Here is a 15,019-nt window from a genome sequence, read left to right on the forward strand (position 1 = left end):
TTGATCGGCCTGCATGAAATTGTCATGCCAAATGCGTGCGCAATGAGCTTTAGCGCAACGTTAAACCTCTACCAGCGTATAAAATCTATTCTAAAATCTGAACTTGTCGGATATCAATTATAGTATTCAAACAATATGTGTAAAATATGCAATTCATATTATTTATTTTAATTGTGTATTACAGAGACGCCTTGTCATTTTTTACTTTGAGCTATACCGAATATTAACGAGTGTCTGAAAATTATTCGGTATCTCATACATTGCGATATACTGGTAAATTTTAGATTTCGGAATTTTCTATTTCCGAAACTTCCAATCTTTAAAAGATTCGATTATGACAAGAGCATAAATAAACAAAATTTCCCATGCTTTCGTTTTCTTTCCTCTAGTTTTCTTTTTCTATCAATAGATAAAAATGTTTCGAAGTATAATAATTCTCATTACAATCTTCGTAATCATTATAGCAGTTTCTTATAATTGGCTATATGAATTTTATACTGTTCTTGGATATAATAGACCAAATATTAAACCTTATGAAAATGGAAAATGCAGAATAATCAGAGGTGAACAAATTTCTTCTAAACTTTATTTTGTTTTTTTTATATATATAACTTCATGATAATCATATTGTACAATATAAAGGTGTTGAAGCTTGTGAAGATATTCATATTCATCATCGTACTGGGTATGCTTTTATGACTTGCGGAAACGAAATTAAAAGAACTAAAGGTTATTGGCCGCCACTTAGTACTTATAATTCCAATATTCAGACAAAAGATACGCCTTATATTTACGATATCAATGTAAGTTAAAATTATGTTATTAATTTTTTTATTACAAATATATTTATCTTATTAATATATACATATATATATACACGTTTTTTTCTTAGAATGATAAACTCATTCCACTTGTCTTGAAAAATTTTCCTCTTGAAGAAGATTTTGCAACTCATGGATTAGGAATTTATGAAGATCCTGAAAATGAAAATAAATTATATTTATTTTTCGTAAATCATAAAAGATCTGGAAGTTGTTTTGAAATATTTGAACATACTTTACATACAAATGAATTAATTCATTTAGAAACAATTCAACATAAGTTAATAAATACTCCAAATGATGTTGTTCCAGTTTCAAGACACGAATTTTATTTTACTAATGATCATTATAATAACAATCCTACATATAAACATTTAGAACGTGAGTTTTTTCTATTATATAAATTTCATATTTTCATGATTTTTTTTTTAAAAAAAAAACAATTATATTTATCTATTATTATTATTTTTTTTATTACAAGATATTTTGCCTCTTTCATGGGCAAATGTAGTATTCCATTCATCAATCACGAATGAAACTAAAATCGTTGCTGAAATGCGGCTTCCTAATGGAATTACTTCGAATTTGGATAATTCTCTTATCTATGTTGCCACAACATTTGGTTATGTTTTAGTATATGAAAGAAACAAGTATAATAACGAACTTGAATTAAAGGATAAAATATTCACAGGATATGCTACCGATAATCTTAGTGTTGATGAAGAAACTGGTGAAATTTATTGTGCTAGTAAGTTATATTTTATTAGAAACTAATCTTGTTTATTAAATTTAAAATAACTTATTTATTTATTATTATTATTATTATTATTTTTAATAGTCTTTCCAAAACCATACATGGTTGTAGCAGCTCATGGCAAGGAACTAGGATATGCTCCTTTTGTACCGACTGGAATATTAAAAATTAGTAATAATACTGAAAGGGATAATGAAAAATACTCTCTTAAACCTATTTTTGAAGATGATGGATCTTTATTTCAATTAACAACGATAGCCGCTGTAGATAGAAAAAGAAACACTTTACTCCTTGGTTCTTTTCGTTCTAAAGGTATTGTAAGATGTAATAGTTTAGAACCATTAATTTAAATACTAGAATATTATTAGAATTTCTGTAAATCAATTATTAGATAATTTTATATAATTTATAATTTATAATTTTAATTACAATTTTAAAAAATTCTGTGTATGTATGATTTGTATAACATGATGACAAACTTTGATCATAAAATACAATAAAGGATTTAAAGGATTTACCACAGTCTCTCCCTAAGCCAAAGTTAAAAACTTGTGTAAACAACCTAGATTGTGAACAGATAAAATACTCATAAAATTATCCCAATAGTTTCAGACAAATTCGCAATAAGGAACTTGAATTCGAATCGTTAATAGCGGATCAAAAAGAAGGATCAAAGGAACTTTGAAAAAAGTACGAACCAATCAAATTCTTACATATTCATGAAAAGAGATCAGAACCAATACTTCTTTGGCCTGATAATGCTGCGTAACCACTTCACGGATATACTTGATTGGCAGTTGCATTGCAGTGATGGCCGACGGGTCTGGCTCATTTCACCGACACCCGACAGTTTTGAAATCCTAATCCACTTACTCTAACCTTATCCAAACTCTAATCCTAACCCTAATTTCTTACTTAACCCTAATTCTAATCCTAAATTCACTTGTCGGCGAGATAATTGTCGGGGAAACATTTGTCTGCGAAATGACCGTCGGTGAAACGTCTGTCGGCGGTGAGATAGAAATGAATGCGACCCACCACTCGTAGAATAGTTATAAACAAAATTTTTTTTACTGCAATAATGATAAATATGTTGAAAAAGATATTGACAAAGTTAGTGACTATTTGAACTTGTGCTCTATATCACAGTAAAAAACAAACTCAAATTGAATACTATTTAAATACCGGTTAAATAGTTCATGTAAAGTAAAAAAAAAATAATTAGGTTATTACAAATAAATTTACGAGTATCGGTAAGGGCAGTGACATTTATTACATAATATCCATTTACTATAAGCCCATACTCCCTCACCCCCATGTAATATGAAAAATCTTACGTTACACTTATATGTTATATGACCTTTAAATACCCTCCCACCCCCTAAAATATTACGTAATAAATGTCACTGCCCTAATTGATATCAAAAATTAAACTGTAGTTAAAAAGTTATATATGTATGTACGAACATAATGTTTTAATTTTAATATGTAATAAATAAATACAAGTAAATGTTACTTTAACAAATAATGGTATTGAATACATAATTAATATATTTAATCTTCAATTAAAGTAAACTTAATTTATATTAGTTAGGATTTAGAGGTTTAATTTTAACCATTAATTCTTGACAGGTAGTTAATGCAGTAGATTTCGTTTTTAATGGCGCATTCTTATCAACTAATTCTACATCATACTTTCTATAAATCAATGCAGTTAAAAGTTTCAATTCAATCATTGCAAGTTTTCGTCCTGTATAATATTTATTTAGAAAAGTGTGTAATTTAAGAAATAAATCTTTTAATAACGACATCTTAAATTAAGAAAAAAAAGATATAAATAATAATAATTACCTGGACAAATCCTTAGACCCCCACCCCACATGTTAAAAGCACATTTATGCCTCTTTTCATCTTTTTTCATAAATCTCTCTGGATCTACCTTCTCAGGATCTTCCCAATGAGCTTTATTTTTATTGATAGCTGCAAAATTCATATGAAACATAGTCCTTGCTGGCCATTTATAACCAGCGATTTCGTCAGGTTCACTACTATATCTCATCATCATGTTGATAACAGGTTTTATGCGAGCTATTTCATAGATAACAGCTTCAGTATATTTAAGTTTATCAAGATCTCCATTTGTTACTGGGCGCGTCGTATCATCTCCAAGGACTTGATAAAGTTCTTGTCGTAATTTTTCTTTTATTTCCGGATTATGTTGAAGATAATAAGCAATAAAACTTAAAGAATTCGCGGTCTATTGTGATAAATAATAAAAATTATCGTTAAATCGGGGTTTCCAATTTTACAGATAATAATAAAAAAAAAAATTTTTTTAATACCGTGTCAGTACCACCAGCTATAGCATCTCCCATACTTCCAAGAATTTCTTCATCTGTCATAGGTCTCAAGAATTCTTCATCAACATTTCTAGTTTTATTGATATCACGGGGTGTATTTGCTGTAATAAAAGAAGTCAACATATCATGTCTGAGAGATACATCTAATGGAGTTTCTTCAATTTCTTTTCTTCTATTTTCAATAATTTGTTCAAGTTTACTATAAAAATAATCCCGATTTTTCAATAATTTATCTTGATGTTGTTTAAAGAAAGGAAAATAACGTCTAATAATAGTCGGTATAATAATAAAGAAGGCATTTCCTAAAATTAACATTCGAAGAGATTTAATAAATGCTTCAGAATCTTCAATTGAAGCAGGAGGAACATCAGATTTTTTTTCACTTATTGTATTAAAATAAGAAGGTAAAGAATAAATTCTTTTTCCTGTAGTTAAAACTATAATCATATCATTTGTAAAACGTTGCATCCAAGCTGAATAATCTGTTGGAGTATCAGGACCAATATCTTTCCAATAATTTTCCATTTCATAAAATAATTGATGACCTTGATTTAAAGCTTCATTAGCAAAACTAGGTGTAAGTATAGCTTGAGAAAAAAATGTTCTATTATATTTCCAAGAATTATAATTATAATTAGTTATAATTCCAGTACCAAAATATTTTAAATCATCTAATTCTTTTAAATGAGGAAATCGAAGAAAATATTTAGTATTTTTTGAATGGTTTAACATATTTTCAATATAATCCCCACGACAAAGAATTATTCTTCTTCGTCCTAATAATACAACTTCAAATATATCGCCATATTTTTTATGTAATTTTAAAAACCATTCATCTAAATCTCCAGATTTATTTAAAAGATTTCCAATAATTGGAAGTGGTATTGGTCCTGGAAGAGGATTTATTCTGGTAAAATATTTATAATAAAAATGTGTTACATAAATAAGTATTGTAGTTAATAAAACAATTAATATGTCGGTTTTTTTAAATGATTCGAAACACATCGTTAGATAATTCATCTTCATCCTGTTAATTAAAAAGATTGAGTGGGCAATAAAAAGAGTAGGTGAGAGACCACTGTATTTAATACTTTATTATATCTAATTTTCTCGTGAGAAGTTCTTGAGTAATACGGTGTAGGGTAGGAGGTGTTGTGTAGTGTATAAGCCCCCGCGTGATACTATACACATGTGATAAATAACATAACCTAGCCAAAATTATCATAATGCCGGCCGGGGTGTTATTTATCACGTACGTTTGTTTCACTCCATTATATGTTACACACTGCTAAATATCACCAATGGTTAAAACGGTTAAATTACATCCGATATATATATCGCCTGATTTTTTTATGTTACATTCGGATCATATCAGCCCATATCAGCTGAATTCTCATTTCCATAATATAATCAAAAAAATGACATGTGATTACGCGTAGGTAAGACGAATACCCAGAAGTAGTGCATCAATTTATCCGGATATCCGTTTACTATTAATATCCGGATAAATTATCGTCGGATTAACCGGATTTAAATTTTAAACACGGATCTTAAAGTCACGTGCTATAGTTATTGGCTGCGGAATTTTAGATAGTCAAATACTGTTTTAATAATATACATTTTTCGGTTATTAACTAGTACAAATAAGCTTTATTGCGAACTGATTGAATTATGTGATAAATGCACTTATGCACATATGTAATGTGTGACAGGTTAGGTCACGTGCAGGTGACAAATAATATCTTTCAAAAAATCCAAGTGTTTTCGAACTCTCGCCAGCACGTATTATAGTATGATCGACCTAACTTGTCACACATTATAGATGTGTGTGTTAAATATAACGATACTAATAAACAATATGACCAATGTTTGAGTCATTAAATTTTGGAATACAACGGCCATTCATAAGACCACTATTCGGATAGGTGATTGAAATTGATGGAATTGAAGGATCTATAAAATAATAAATCATAAGTAAAAAAATATAAGTAAAAATAAATATCATTTTGTATAAACCTTTTATTATAATAAATACAAATTTACCAATTGAAATTGCGCAGCTATATCCATGAGTATCTAAAAAATATATACATATAGTATATATATATAATATTAATATTATGAATATTATTCTAATCATCATTGGATTAAAAAAAAAACCTACCAGTAATACAATCATCATCATTGAATTTAATTAAATCTAAAAAAAAAAATTTTATTTAACGAGTTAATATCAAATATCAATAAAACAACATTTATAAATTCTTAAATACTGTACCATTTTTAACGAGAAATGGTAACCTTAGAATATGACTTTCATTCCAAATCCGTTGACTATGAATGACTTGTGGATATATTTGTTTTGATATGGTTAATAAACTTAAACATCTTTTTTCTTCTGCAGCTTTAAATCCAAATACATCTTTGCGATTTCCTTTAATCATTGAATTTGAAAATTTCCAAATTCTATTACGAACTTCTTCCATGGTTGGCCGCAAATTTGGATCCGGATTCCAACAATCTTGAATAAGTTTAGCAAATGCAGGTGGTGTACCTTCAACTATTTTGGGTCTTCTACCTTCAATAATTTCATAAACGAGGTGAATGTCTTGTCTCACATCAGAGAATGGCATACGACAAGATGTTAATTCCCAAAGTATTATCCCAAAAGAATATACATCTGCAGCTTTTGAATATGAATTTCGACGAAGCACTTCAGGTGCCATATACCCAATTTTTCCAAAAATGCTATTATTCGTCTTTTGATTCGCAATATCATCCTCTTTCAAACATAGTCCTAAATCAGCAATCCAGGTCCACAAAATTCCGTAGCATGTAATATGATTCAGGATGTTACCGCTATGAAGATCGCAATGAATAAGTTTCTGGATAATATACGAAGAGTATAATATTAAATTAATTTATTCATATATTATTTGAAACATAAGAGGTATAATAAATTGTAGTTCACCTTTCTATGAAGTTCTCGAAGAGCTTTAGCGATATCATGTGATAAGTGAATGATACGTTCCCATGACAATTCTTGATGATTCTTTTTAATATAAGAAGTTAAATCACCTGAAGTAAAAAACTGAATTAATATATATATATATATACATTATACTTTTATGTGCACATCGTTAAAACTTAAAACTGACCTTGATTTGCAAAGTTAGTAACCATCATATAACGTCCTGTATCCGGATGACGAGTTACACCAAAGCAATGAACTATTCTTTTTACACCAATGCAAATAGAATGATGCTCAACCTTGTATAACAGATTTATACAGATATAGATAAGGTAAGCATTTATTTTATTTATTTATTTATTTTTTTTGTTTATATTTTTTAAGTAAATTTTATTCATACTTCTTTGAGGAATTCTTTACGTCTTTCATCAATACCATCACGTTTAAGAGTTTTAAAAGTAATCTTTCTTGGACCAGATGCAACCCATTTCATTAGTTCATTATCCCATTTCCATCTTGGACCTTCAATCCAAGTAGCAGAATAAACAATTCCAAATCCTCCTTCTTTAATCTTCTCAATATTCTCAAATTTTTCAAAAGGGATCCATTCAAGATATTCTGTATGTGCATCAGCATTTAATTGAGTATTTCTTATACATAAATCTAATTCATGAAATTCACTCGTCCAATTTGGAAAATCATCTTGAAGACGTTTTGAATCGCATACGGTACACCAAAAAAGTGCGTTATTATAAACTTTCTTACAGACTGGACAGGAATCACCTTTAGGAAATTCGTCAATCTCTTCTGTATTAACTGACATTAATTATGGTCTATGGAGTTTTATCTTGAAAAGAAAAAAAAATAAAGTCACTTAACGGAATGATAACAAATTTCCGTAAGAATATATACGAAAAAAACTTTAATTCCGATTTCTGCGAGGCCAATTTGACGATTTTTTTTTTAAAAAAAAAAGCTTGAATCCTTCCAAGTGAAAGAAATTCTACCTCTTAAATATTAATGTCATTAACAAAAAATTTTAATAACTGATATGATGATAATTCTCAATGTACTACGAAATAAAATTCGTAATACCATTAATTTATATTAATTGATTTTTTTATAAAAAAGAATTTTAGAAATTTTAGATATTATTCGTCCATCTTACTGTAAATATTTATTAATTAAAAAAAACATAATAAGATAAGAGCAAATTTTTTTGGTAATCTATCAATTTTCACATTCAAAACCCAAAATCTGTTATTTAAAAGAAGCATTAATTTAACCATAAATAGTAATGAAAATTATTTAAAAATGAAATTTTTTTTCATTGTTTTTTTATTATTTGAGGGGGATACGTCGATCATTACATTATTTGGATGATTTTTATTGTTTTTAAAAAAATTATAGATAGAAGAATCTCAAAATTGAATGAAACATTGAATTATTAATCATATCAGATATAATTAAAATTATAGCAAAAAGTTATCGATCAATTGATCCTGGACGACGGTCTTTTGAAAAGTAATAATGAAGCGCTTTGAATTTTTTTTTTTTTGCGACGTTAACAAGATTAAGTAAAGATGAAATGACGAAAATAAAGTTTGGTTTCTCTGTGATAGATCATAGATACCGAATAAAAGGTTCCAAGGCCCTGAACTGAATGAACTGATTAATTGGATTGGGGATCAAAATTTACTAACCTTGTTTGTTAGCGTTGTAGCACAAAAAAAATTCAACAATTATATACTTCCCAATTACGGAGAAACCAACGTCCAGAAATTGATATCCGATAATATGATCTACAATTCTGGCAATTCTGGATCCGGACCGAAGTAAGACCGATTGACTCTACTTAAAAGAGAAAAGTGAGGAAAATAAAAATAAATTTTTGAACTAGGTTTTCTTAATCTGTAAAATAATAGAGAAAACTCTTAAGAGACAATTTATCCTTTTAATTATAATAAAGGGTATTAGTGGGCTAAAATAATCGGAAGGACTTCGCTTGTCATTTATTATCATAGTTTAAATGGGCTGGGCTGAGGGAACTTTTTACCCGAATTTGGAAATACAAAGTTTAAAGTTTAACACATTTCTTTGTTAGCTGTTTCGTCTTTTACCTTATCTTGGTACAATTTTAGCAATTATTATAACAAAGTGAGTCCTTTTATTCAAAAAAAGAAAAGCAAGAAAAAAAGAACCAATTTTGTTACATGCATACAATATAAATGTTTCAAGTTTTAGCCGATTATGAGACAGAATTAGTTTAAACACTAATTGTTACTGCGGTCCTCCTCTTCATATAAATTCATCTTTGAATTTCCTTATAAAATAAATTTATTAATTCTTCAAATCTCGCTGGTTGAGGTCAATATCATATATATTTATTTTTATTCAAAAAAATTATAAAATTATCTCTTAGACACTTTACATTTTCAAAAACTTCATTTTTACAAATAAAAACAATGTACATACTTACACAAAAACTTGAAAAAATTTTTGATAAGAAAATATTATTATCGTCATTTCGACAATACGCTTTATTCTTTTCATTCATTTATTTTATATCAGTTATCATATTATTGTATTACATTCCTTCAGATAACCTTAAAACAGAACCAAATTATAATGATGGAATTATAATTTCAAATCAAAATTTACAACAAATTTCTAGAAAAATTCCTTTATATACTATAAACATATCAAATAATACAGTTATTGGATCAATAAGAATTTCTTCTTCAAAAGAGGAGAATAATAAATTCGAATTATCTGGTTTTTTATATTTTACTTATAATAAATCAAATATATATAATATGAAATATATTTTGGTATCAGGTGAATCTTGTCATAATTGGAATAATATTACACAAGATATCTCTAATAAAGTTATTTTTAAATCTCGTCATCAAGGAACAAAGATTTTCAAAAAGATTAGAGAAATATCTTTTGAATCAAATAAGATCGAATCGGCAAGTCATTTTGTTATTATACAGAATTTTAGACGTAATTATAGACAAATAGCTTGTAATTCACTAAATAATGCGTCTAAAACGAACACTTTTTAGGTTAATTTAGATAGAAATATATTTTAATTATTTTAATTTATTATGTAGTTTAAAAAGAAACAGTTAATAAAATGTTCATGTTATCACGTGGTTTACATGTGTGAAATCGTAGATACGGTTTGGTGTTGTAATAATGTTTTCATGGCATAGGGGACGCAGATACCTAATATTCGTATGAGACTTGCCCCACATTTATCACCTAATGATGAATGAAAAGCATGGATGATAGAGAGTGGTTAATTAAGGATACAAAATGTGACGCTGCTCTCAAATTAAATAAATATTATACAGGACGAAAATTTGCAATGATTGAATTAAAACTTTTAACTGCATTGATTTATAGAAAGTATGACGTGGGATTACTTTATATGAATGCGCCATTAAAAACGAAATTTACTGCAGTAACCACCTGTCGAGAATTAATTATTTGTTAACAACATTTATTTAAGTTAAACCATTATATAATATGTTCGTACATAATATCAGCTTTTTAACTACAGTTAATTATAATTTCAATTTTTATAAATTACTTATCAGCAGGTTATAATATAATAACTTAAATTATTTAGCTGGTATTTAATCTTTCACTGTGATATTAACCATCAATATCTTGTTATTATTATTACCAGAAAAATCGTCTTTTACGGCTTACAAACGTGCTACTTAAGCTACTTAATTCAGCTTTTTATTAAATAAATTTAATAAAGTTTCCCTAATAGTGTTTATTAATTTGCTGTAATGTTTTTTTTTTTGAAATTGTATAAAATACTAAATAAATTTCACTACTCACTAGTCTAGTACATTATTAATCATATTATGTTAGCTATAACTTATAATAATAATGACGTGACAACCAAAATCACTGCAACTGCCACGTGAAGTATTAGTACGAAAAAAATATTTAGAGTCTCTACGTATTCTTTCAGTTTTGATCTCTCGATGGTTAAGTAAACTTTTTCAGGAATTTTCTGTTATTAGTGACTCGAATTCAAGTTCCAAAACGCCTCTATATTGCGAACATCTAAACCATTAGGATTATCGCTTTAGAGTTTAGATTGTTTACACATTATTTTCTCAGATTGGAAGCAAGTGTTTAACATTGACTTAGGAAGAGACTCTGTTAAATCCTTTAAACGAGAATTTGATGAAATTGTATTTTATGATCAAGTTTGTCATCATGTCATCATTTCATACATATCATACATAACATACACAGTTTTAGCAGAAATTTTTAAATTGTAATATATTTTATAACTATATAAATTATTTAATACACAACAATTCTAATAATATTCATAATTTTTAAATTTATGGTTCTAAACTATCACATCTTACAATACCTTTAGAACGATAAGAACCAAGAAGTAAAGTATTTCTTTTTCTATCTACAGCGGCTATCGTTGTTAATTTATATAAAGATCCATCATCTTCAAAAATAGTTTCAAGAGAGTATTTTTCATCACCCCCTTTAGTATTATTACTAATTTTAAATATTCCAGTTGCCATAAGAGGAAGTTCTAGATCGTTGCCATAAATCATAATCTGGTATAGGTCTTGAAAAACTATTAAAATAATAATAATAAGTTATATAAATTTATAAACAAGATTAGTTTCTAATAAAATATTACTTACTAGCACCATAAATTTCACCAGTTTCTTCATCAACACTAAGATTATCGGTAGCATATCCTGTGAACATTTTATCCTTTAATTTAAGTTCGTTATTATTCTTGTTTCTTTCATATATTAAAACATGACCAGATGTTGTGGCAACATATAATAGAGAATGATCAAAATTCGCGGTAATTCCATTAGGAGTTCGCATTTCAGCAACAATTTTAGTTTCATTCGTGATTGATGAATGGAATACTACATTCGCCCATGGAAGAGGGAAAATATCTTGTAATAATAGTAAAAAATAGATAATTAATTTTTTTTTTAAAAAAAAAAATCATGAAATACGAAATTTATATAATAGAAAAACTCACATTCTAACAGTTTATTTATGGGGTTGCTAAAATAATGATCATTAGTAAAATAAAATTCATGTCTTGAAACTGGGAAAACATCATTTGGAGTATTTATTAATTCATGTTGAATTGTTTCTAAATGAATTAATTCATTTGTATGTAAAGTATGTTCAAATATTTCAAAACAACTTCCAGATCTTTTATGATTTACGAAAAATAAATATAATTTATTTTCATTTTCAGGATCTTCATAAATTCCTAATCCATGAGTTGCAAAATCTTCTTCAGGGGGGAAATTTTTCAAGACAAGTGGAATGAGTTTATCATTCTAAGAAAAAACGTTCATATATATATATATATATATTAATAATTAATAATAAGTATATATTTGTAATGAAAAATTAATAATATAATTCTAACTTACATTGATATCGTAGATATAAGGCGTATCTATTGACTGAATACTGGAATTATAAGTACCAATTGGAGGCCAATAACCTCTAATTCTTTCAATTTCTTTTCCGCAAGCCATAAAAGCGTAACCAGTACGATGATGAATATGAATATCTTCACACGCCTCAACACCTTTATATTGTACAATATGATTATTTTTTTTTTCACAATTATGAAGCTATATATATATATGTATGTAAAAAAAAATTCAAAAGAAATTTGTTCACCTTCGATTTTTCTACACTTTCCATTTTCATAAGGTTTAATATGCGGTCTATTATATCCAAAAACAGTATAAAATTCATATATCCAATTATAAGAAAGTGCTGTAATAATTGCAAAGATTAAAACGAGAATTGTTATACTTCGAAACATGTTTATTTATTATAAGAAAAGGAAGACTAGAGGACAAGAAAGTAAGTAAAAAATATGGGAAATTTGGTTTATTTTATGCTCAACTAAATTGGATAAAGATTTCCTAAAATTTCCCGATATAACGATGTTTACGTAATGCTACGAGACTCTTAGTCATCGAGAGATATGGTAATCGGTAAATATTCGGTATAGCTCAGAATAAAACAAAAACTATAAAACTATGCTCTCTGAGTACATGATGGACCGGTACTACCATAGGAAAAGTCAATCGTGAATTAAAAAAAAATAAAATAAAATAGAACAAAAATTATACCATTGTACTTGGAACAAGTGTAATGATAACCCTAAATAATGTTCATCCTGTACAAAATTTTTATTCAAACAATAAATTATGTACTACATGCCTACTCGGACACTTCTATAAATCTGGTTACTCTAATTAAACTCCAAAAGTTAACTCCTTCCCTAATAAACATGTCAACTCAATTAAAAGAGAAATTTAAGAAACACACCTGTATTAGACTCCGGAGAATTTTTTTTTTTTAAAATCATAGGTATCTTAGAAGATATTATTAATAATTACTAATCTATATCTAATATTTTAAAAATATTATCTAATTTAAAAGACTTTTAAAATTTAAATGCATCATATTATAAAAATCCTATTATAACTAATTGCAAACTAAATATATTAAAGTTTATTTATTTAATTTATTAACAGTATTCCTAATTTCTCACTTATAATAATACTAAAAAAATTTTGCATTATAGATATTACAAGTAATCTTAATTTATATGTTATTTTTTTTTTTGAATTAGGTTTATAATAATTTTAAAATACATTTTTAAAATATATTAAATATACTTTTGTTATTATTTTATAATTGTATTGTATCTAGTTCTATAAAAATAATTCAAAATAATATCACAATAATTTTTTATAATTATTTTATTATTGTAATGTAATTAACTTTAATATTATTTTAATATATTAATTTCAAAATACTTCAAATATATTAAATATATTTAAAAATTTTATAAAATAATTGAAAAGTTACTGTATTTAGATTTACAATAATAAATACATATATATATATATATTTATATATAGTGATTTTTTGTAAAGTAGATAATACTACTGTCAAATTTTAAATACAAAATATATTTTTTATTAATTTTCTATTATTTTTAAAAATTGGATTTATAACTTGTATTTAAAACTTAAATATAATGCAAAAATACTGCTAGATTTAATATTTACTTACTAATTTAATTAAATAAATTATTAGTAAAAAGTAATTGAAAATATTTTTGATTAGTATTTTATTAATACAAAAACTATAATAAAGTTCAAAAAATAATATATTTATATGTAATTAACTATAAGAAATATTTTTTTATAAGTATTATATTTTTACTTATAAAATTAAGTTAAATTTAAAGTTTAATATATTTAAAAGCAGCCTTTCAAATAAGAAAAAATAAACTAACTTCTAACATCAAAGGTAAAACATTCATATTATAATCATTTTCACTTTTACTAGAATCACTATCATCTGGAATACTTTTAATAAAATCATTAAAAAAATTGCATCATTAGAATCATCACTTAAAATTGATTCTGAATCACTTATTTTAATAGTATTTATGATAAAATTTATAAAATAATGACAAAGGTAAGGTTAAGATAAAACATAATTTATATCATACTGTTTAAATTTACTATTATATTTTATAATTATTAAAAATTTATTATTATTATTTTATTATATATAAAAATTAGAAAAAATATTATTATTATACTTTTTACTCCTTTTTATTGTATATCAAAACCACACTATTTCTAATTTATATAATTATCTTTTTAAATGAAAAATAAATAGTCCTAAAATATTTGTAATCATTTTTCAATATTTTATAAAATTTTGTGTATTTTTTCTTATTTGAGTTTTCAAGAAAGGATTACTTTCATAGCCATTATTAATTTTAAAAGTCTTCCATGATTCTGAGAATTTCTATATTTTGAAAGTTTATTGTAATAATAGTATTTTGAAATAAATACTTTGATATGGAAATTGTAAGATAAAGTCCATTAGATTGAATGATATATAACTTAATTTTTATGATATTAGCTTTAGCTTTTGCAAAAAAAAGTATTGTGAGTATTATTTTTAAATAATACTTCAGTTTTTTAAAGTAACCTTTTTTTTTTATTATGAATACTTAAGATATCATTTTCTTGAACAA

The 15,019-nt window shown here is 26.0% G+C and overlaps 5 protein-coding genes across 5 annotated transcripts; 2 read left to right on the forward strand and 3 right to left on the reverse strand.

Annotated features, from left to right (window-relative positions):
- Positions 1-415: 415 nt before the first annotated feature.
- On the forward strand, positions 416-1,925 carry OCT59_028190 (uncharacterized protein; the record flags this gene model as incomplete). Its single annotated transcript, XM_025313167.2, has 5 exons — positions 416-563; positions 643-803; positions 893-1,202; positions 1,303-1,569; positions 1,660-1,925. The coding sequence occupies 5 exons, from the start codon at positions 416-418 to the stop codon at positions 1,923-1,925; spliced, it is 1,152 nt and encodes a 383-aa protein (XP_025187964.1).
- Positions 1,926-3,030: 1,105 nt separating this feature from the next.
- OCT59_028191 (uncharacterized protein) lies at positions 3,031-3,977 on the reverse strand (the record flags this gene model as incomplete). Its single annotated transcript, XM_025309937.2, has 3 exons — positions 3,031-3,325; positions 3,427-3,832; positions 3,918-3,977. 3 exons carry the CDS (start codon positions 3,975-3,977, stop codon positions 3,162-3,164), a joined length of 630 nt encoding a protein of 209 aa, XP_025187965.2. The 3' UTR covers positions 3,031-3,161.
- A 1,804-nt stretch (positions 3,978-5,781) lies between these two features.
- On the reverse strand, positions 5,782-7,729 carry OCT59_028192 (uncharacterized protein; the record flags this gene model as incomplete). Its single annotated transcript, XM_025323380.2, has 7 exons — positions 5,782-5,888; positions 5,979-6,011; positions 6,100-6,135; positions 6,214-6,820; positions 6,907-7,013; positions 7,094-7,205; positions 7,307-7,729. 7 exons carry the CDS (start codon positions 7,727-7,729, stop codon positions 5,782-5,784), a joined length of 1,425 nt encoding a protein of 474 aa, XP_025187966.2.
- A 1,510-nt stretch (positions 7,730-9,239) lies between these two features.
- On the forward strand, positions 9,240-10,711 carry OCT59_028193 (uncharacterized protein). Its single transcript, XM_025313168.2, has one exon. The coding sequence runs from the start codon at positions 9,372-9,374 to the stop codon at positions 9,972-9,974; it is 603 nt and encodes a 200-aa protein (XP_025187967.1). The 5' UTR covers positions 9,240-9,371; the 3' UTR covers positions 9,975-10,711.
- A 385-nt stretch (positions 10,712-11,096) lies between these two features.
- Positions 11,097-12,815, reverse strand: OCT59_028194 (uncharacterized protein). The gene is made up of 5 exons (XM_025313169.2): positions 12,625-12,815; positions 12,369-12,529; positions 11,963-12,272; positions 11,607-11,873; positions 11,097-11,536 (listed from the first exon to the last, which is right to left on the reverse strand). The coding sequence occupies exons 1-5, from the start codon at positions 12,770-12,772 to the stop codon at positions 11,283-11,285; spliced, it is 1,140 nt and encodes a 379-aa protein (XP_025187968.1). The 5' UTR covers positions 12,773-12,815; the 3' UTR covers positions 11,097-11,282.
- Positions 12,816-15,019: the final 2,204 nt, after the last annotated feature.

Source organism: Rhizophagus irregularis, chromosome 8, assembly GCF_026210795.1.
Source record: "Rhizophagus irregularis chromosome 8, complete sequence".
Lineage (NCBI taxonomy): Eukaryota > Fungi > Glomeromycota > Glomeromycetes > Glomerales > Glomeraceae > Rhizophagus > Rhizophagus irregularis.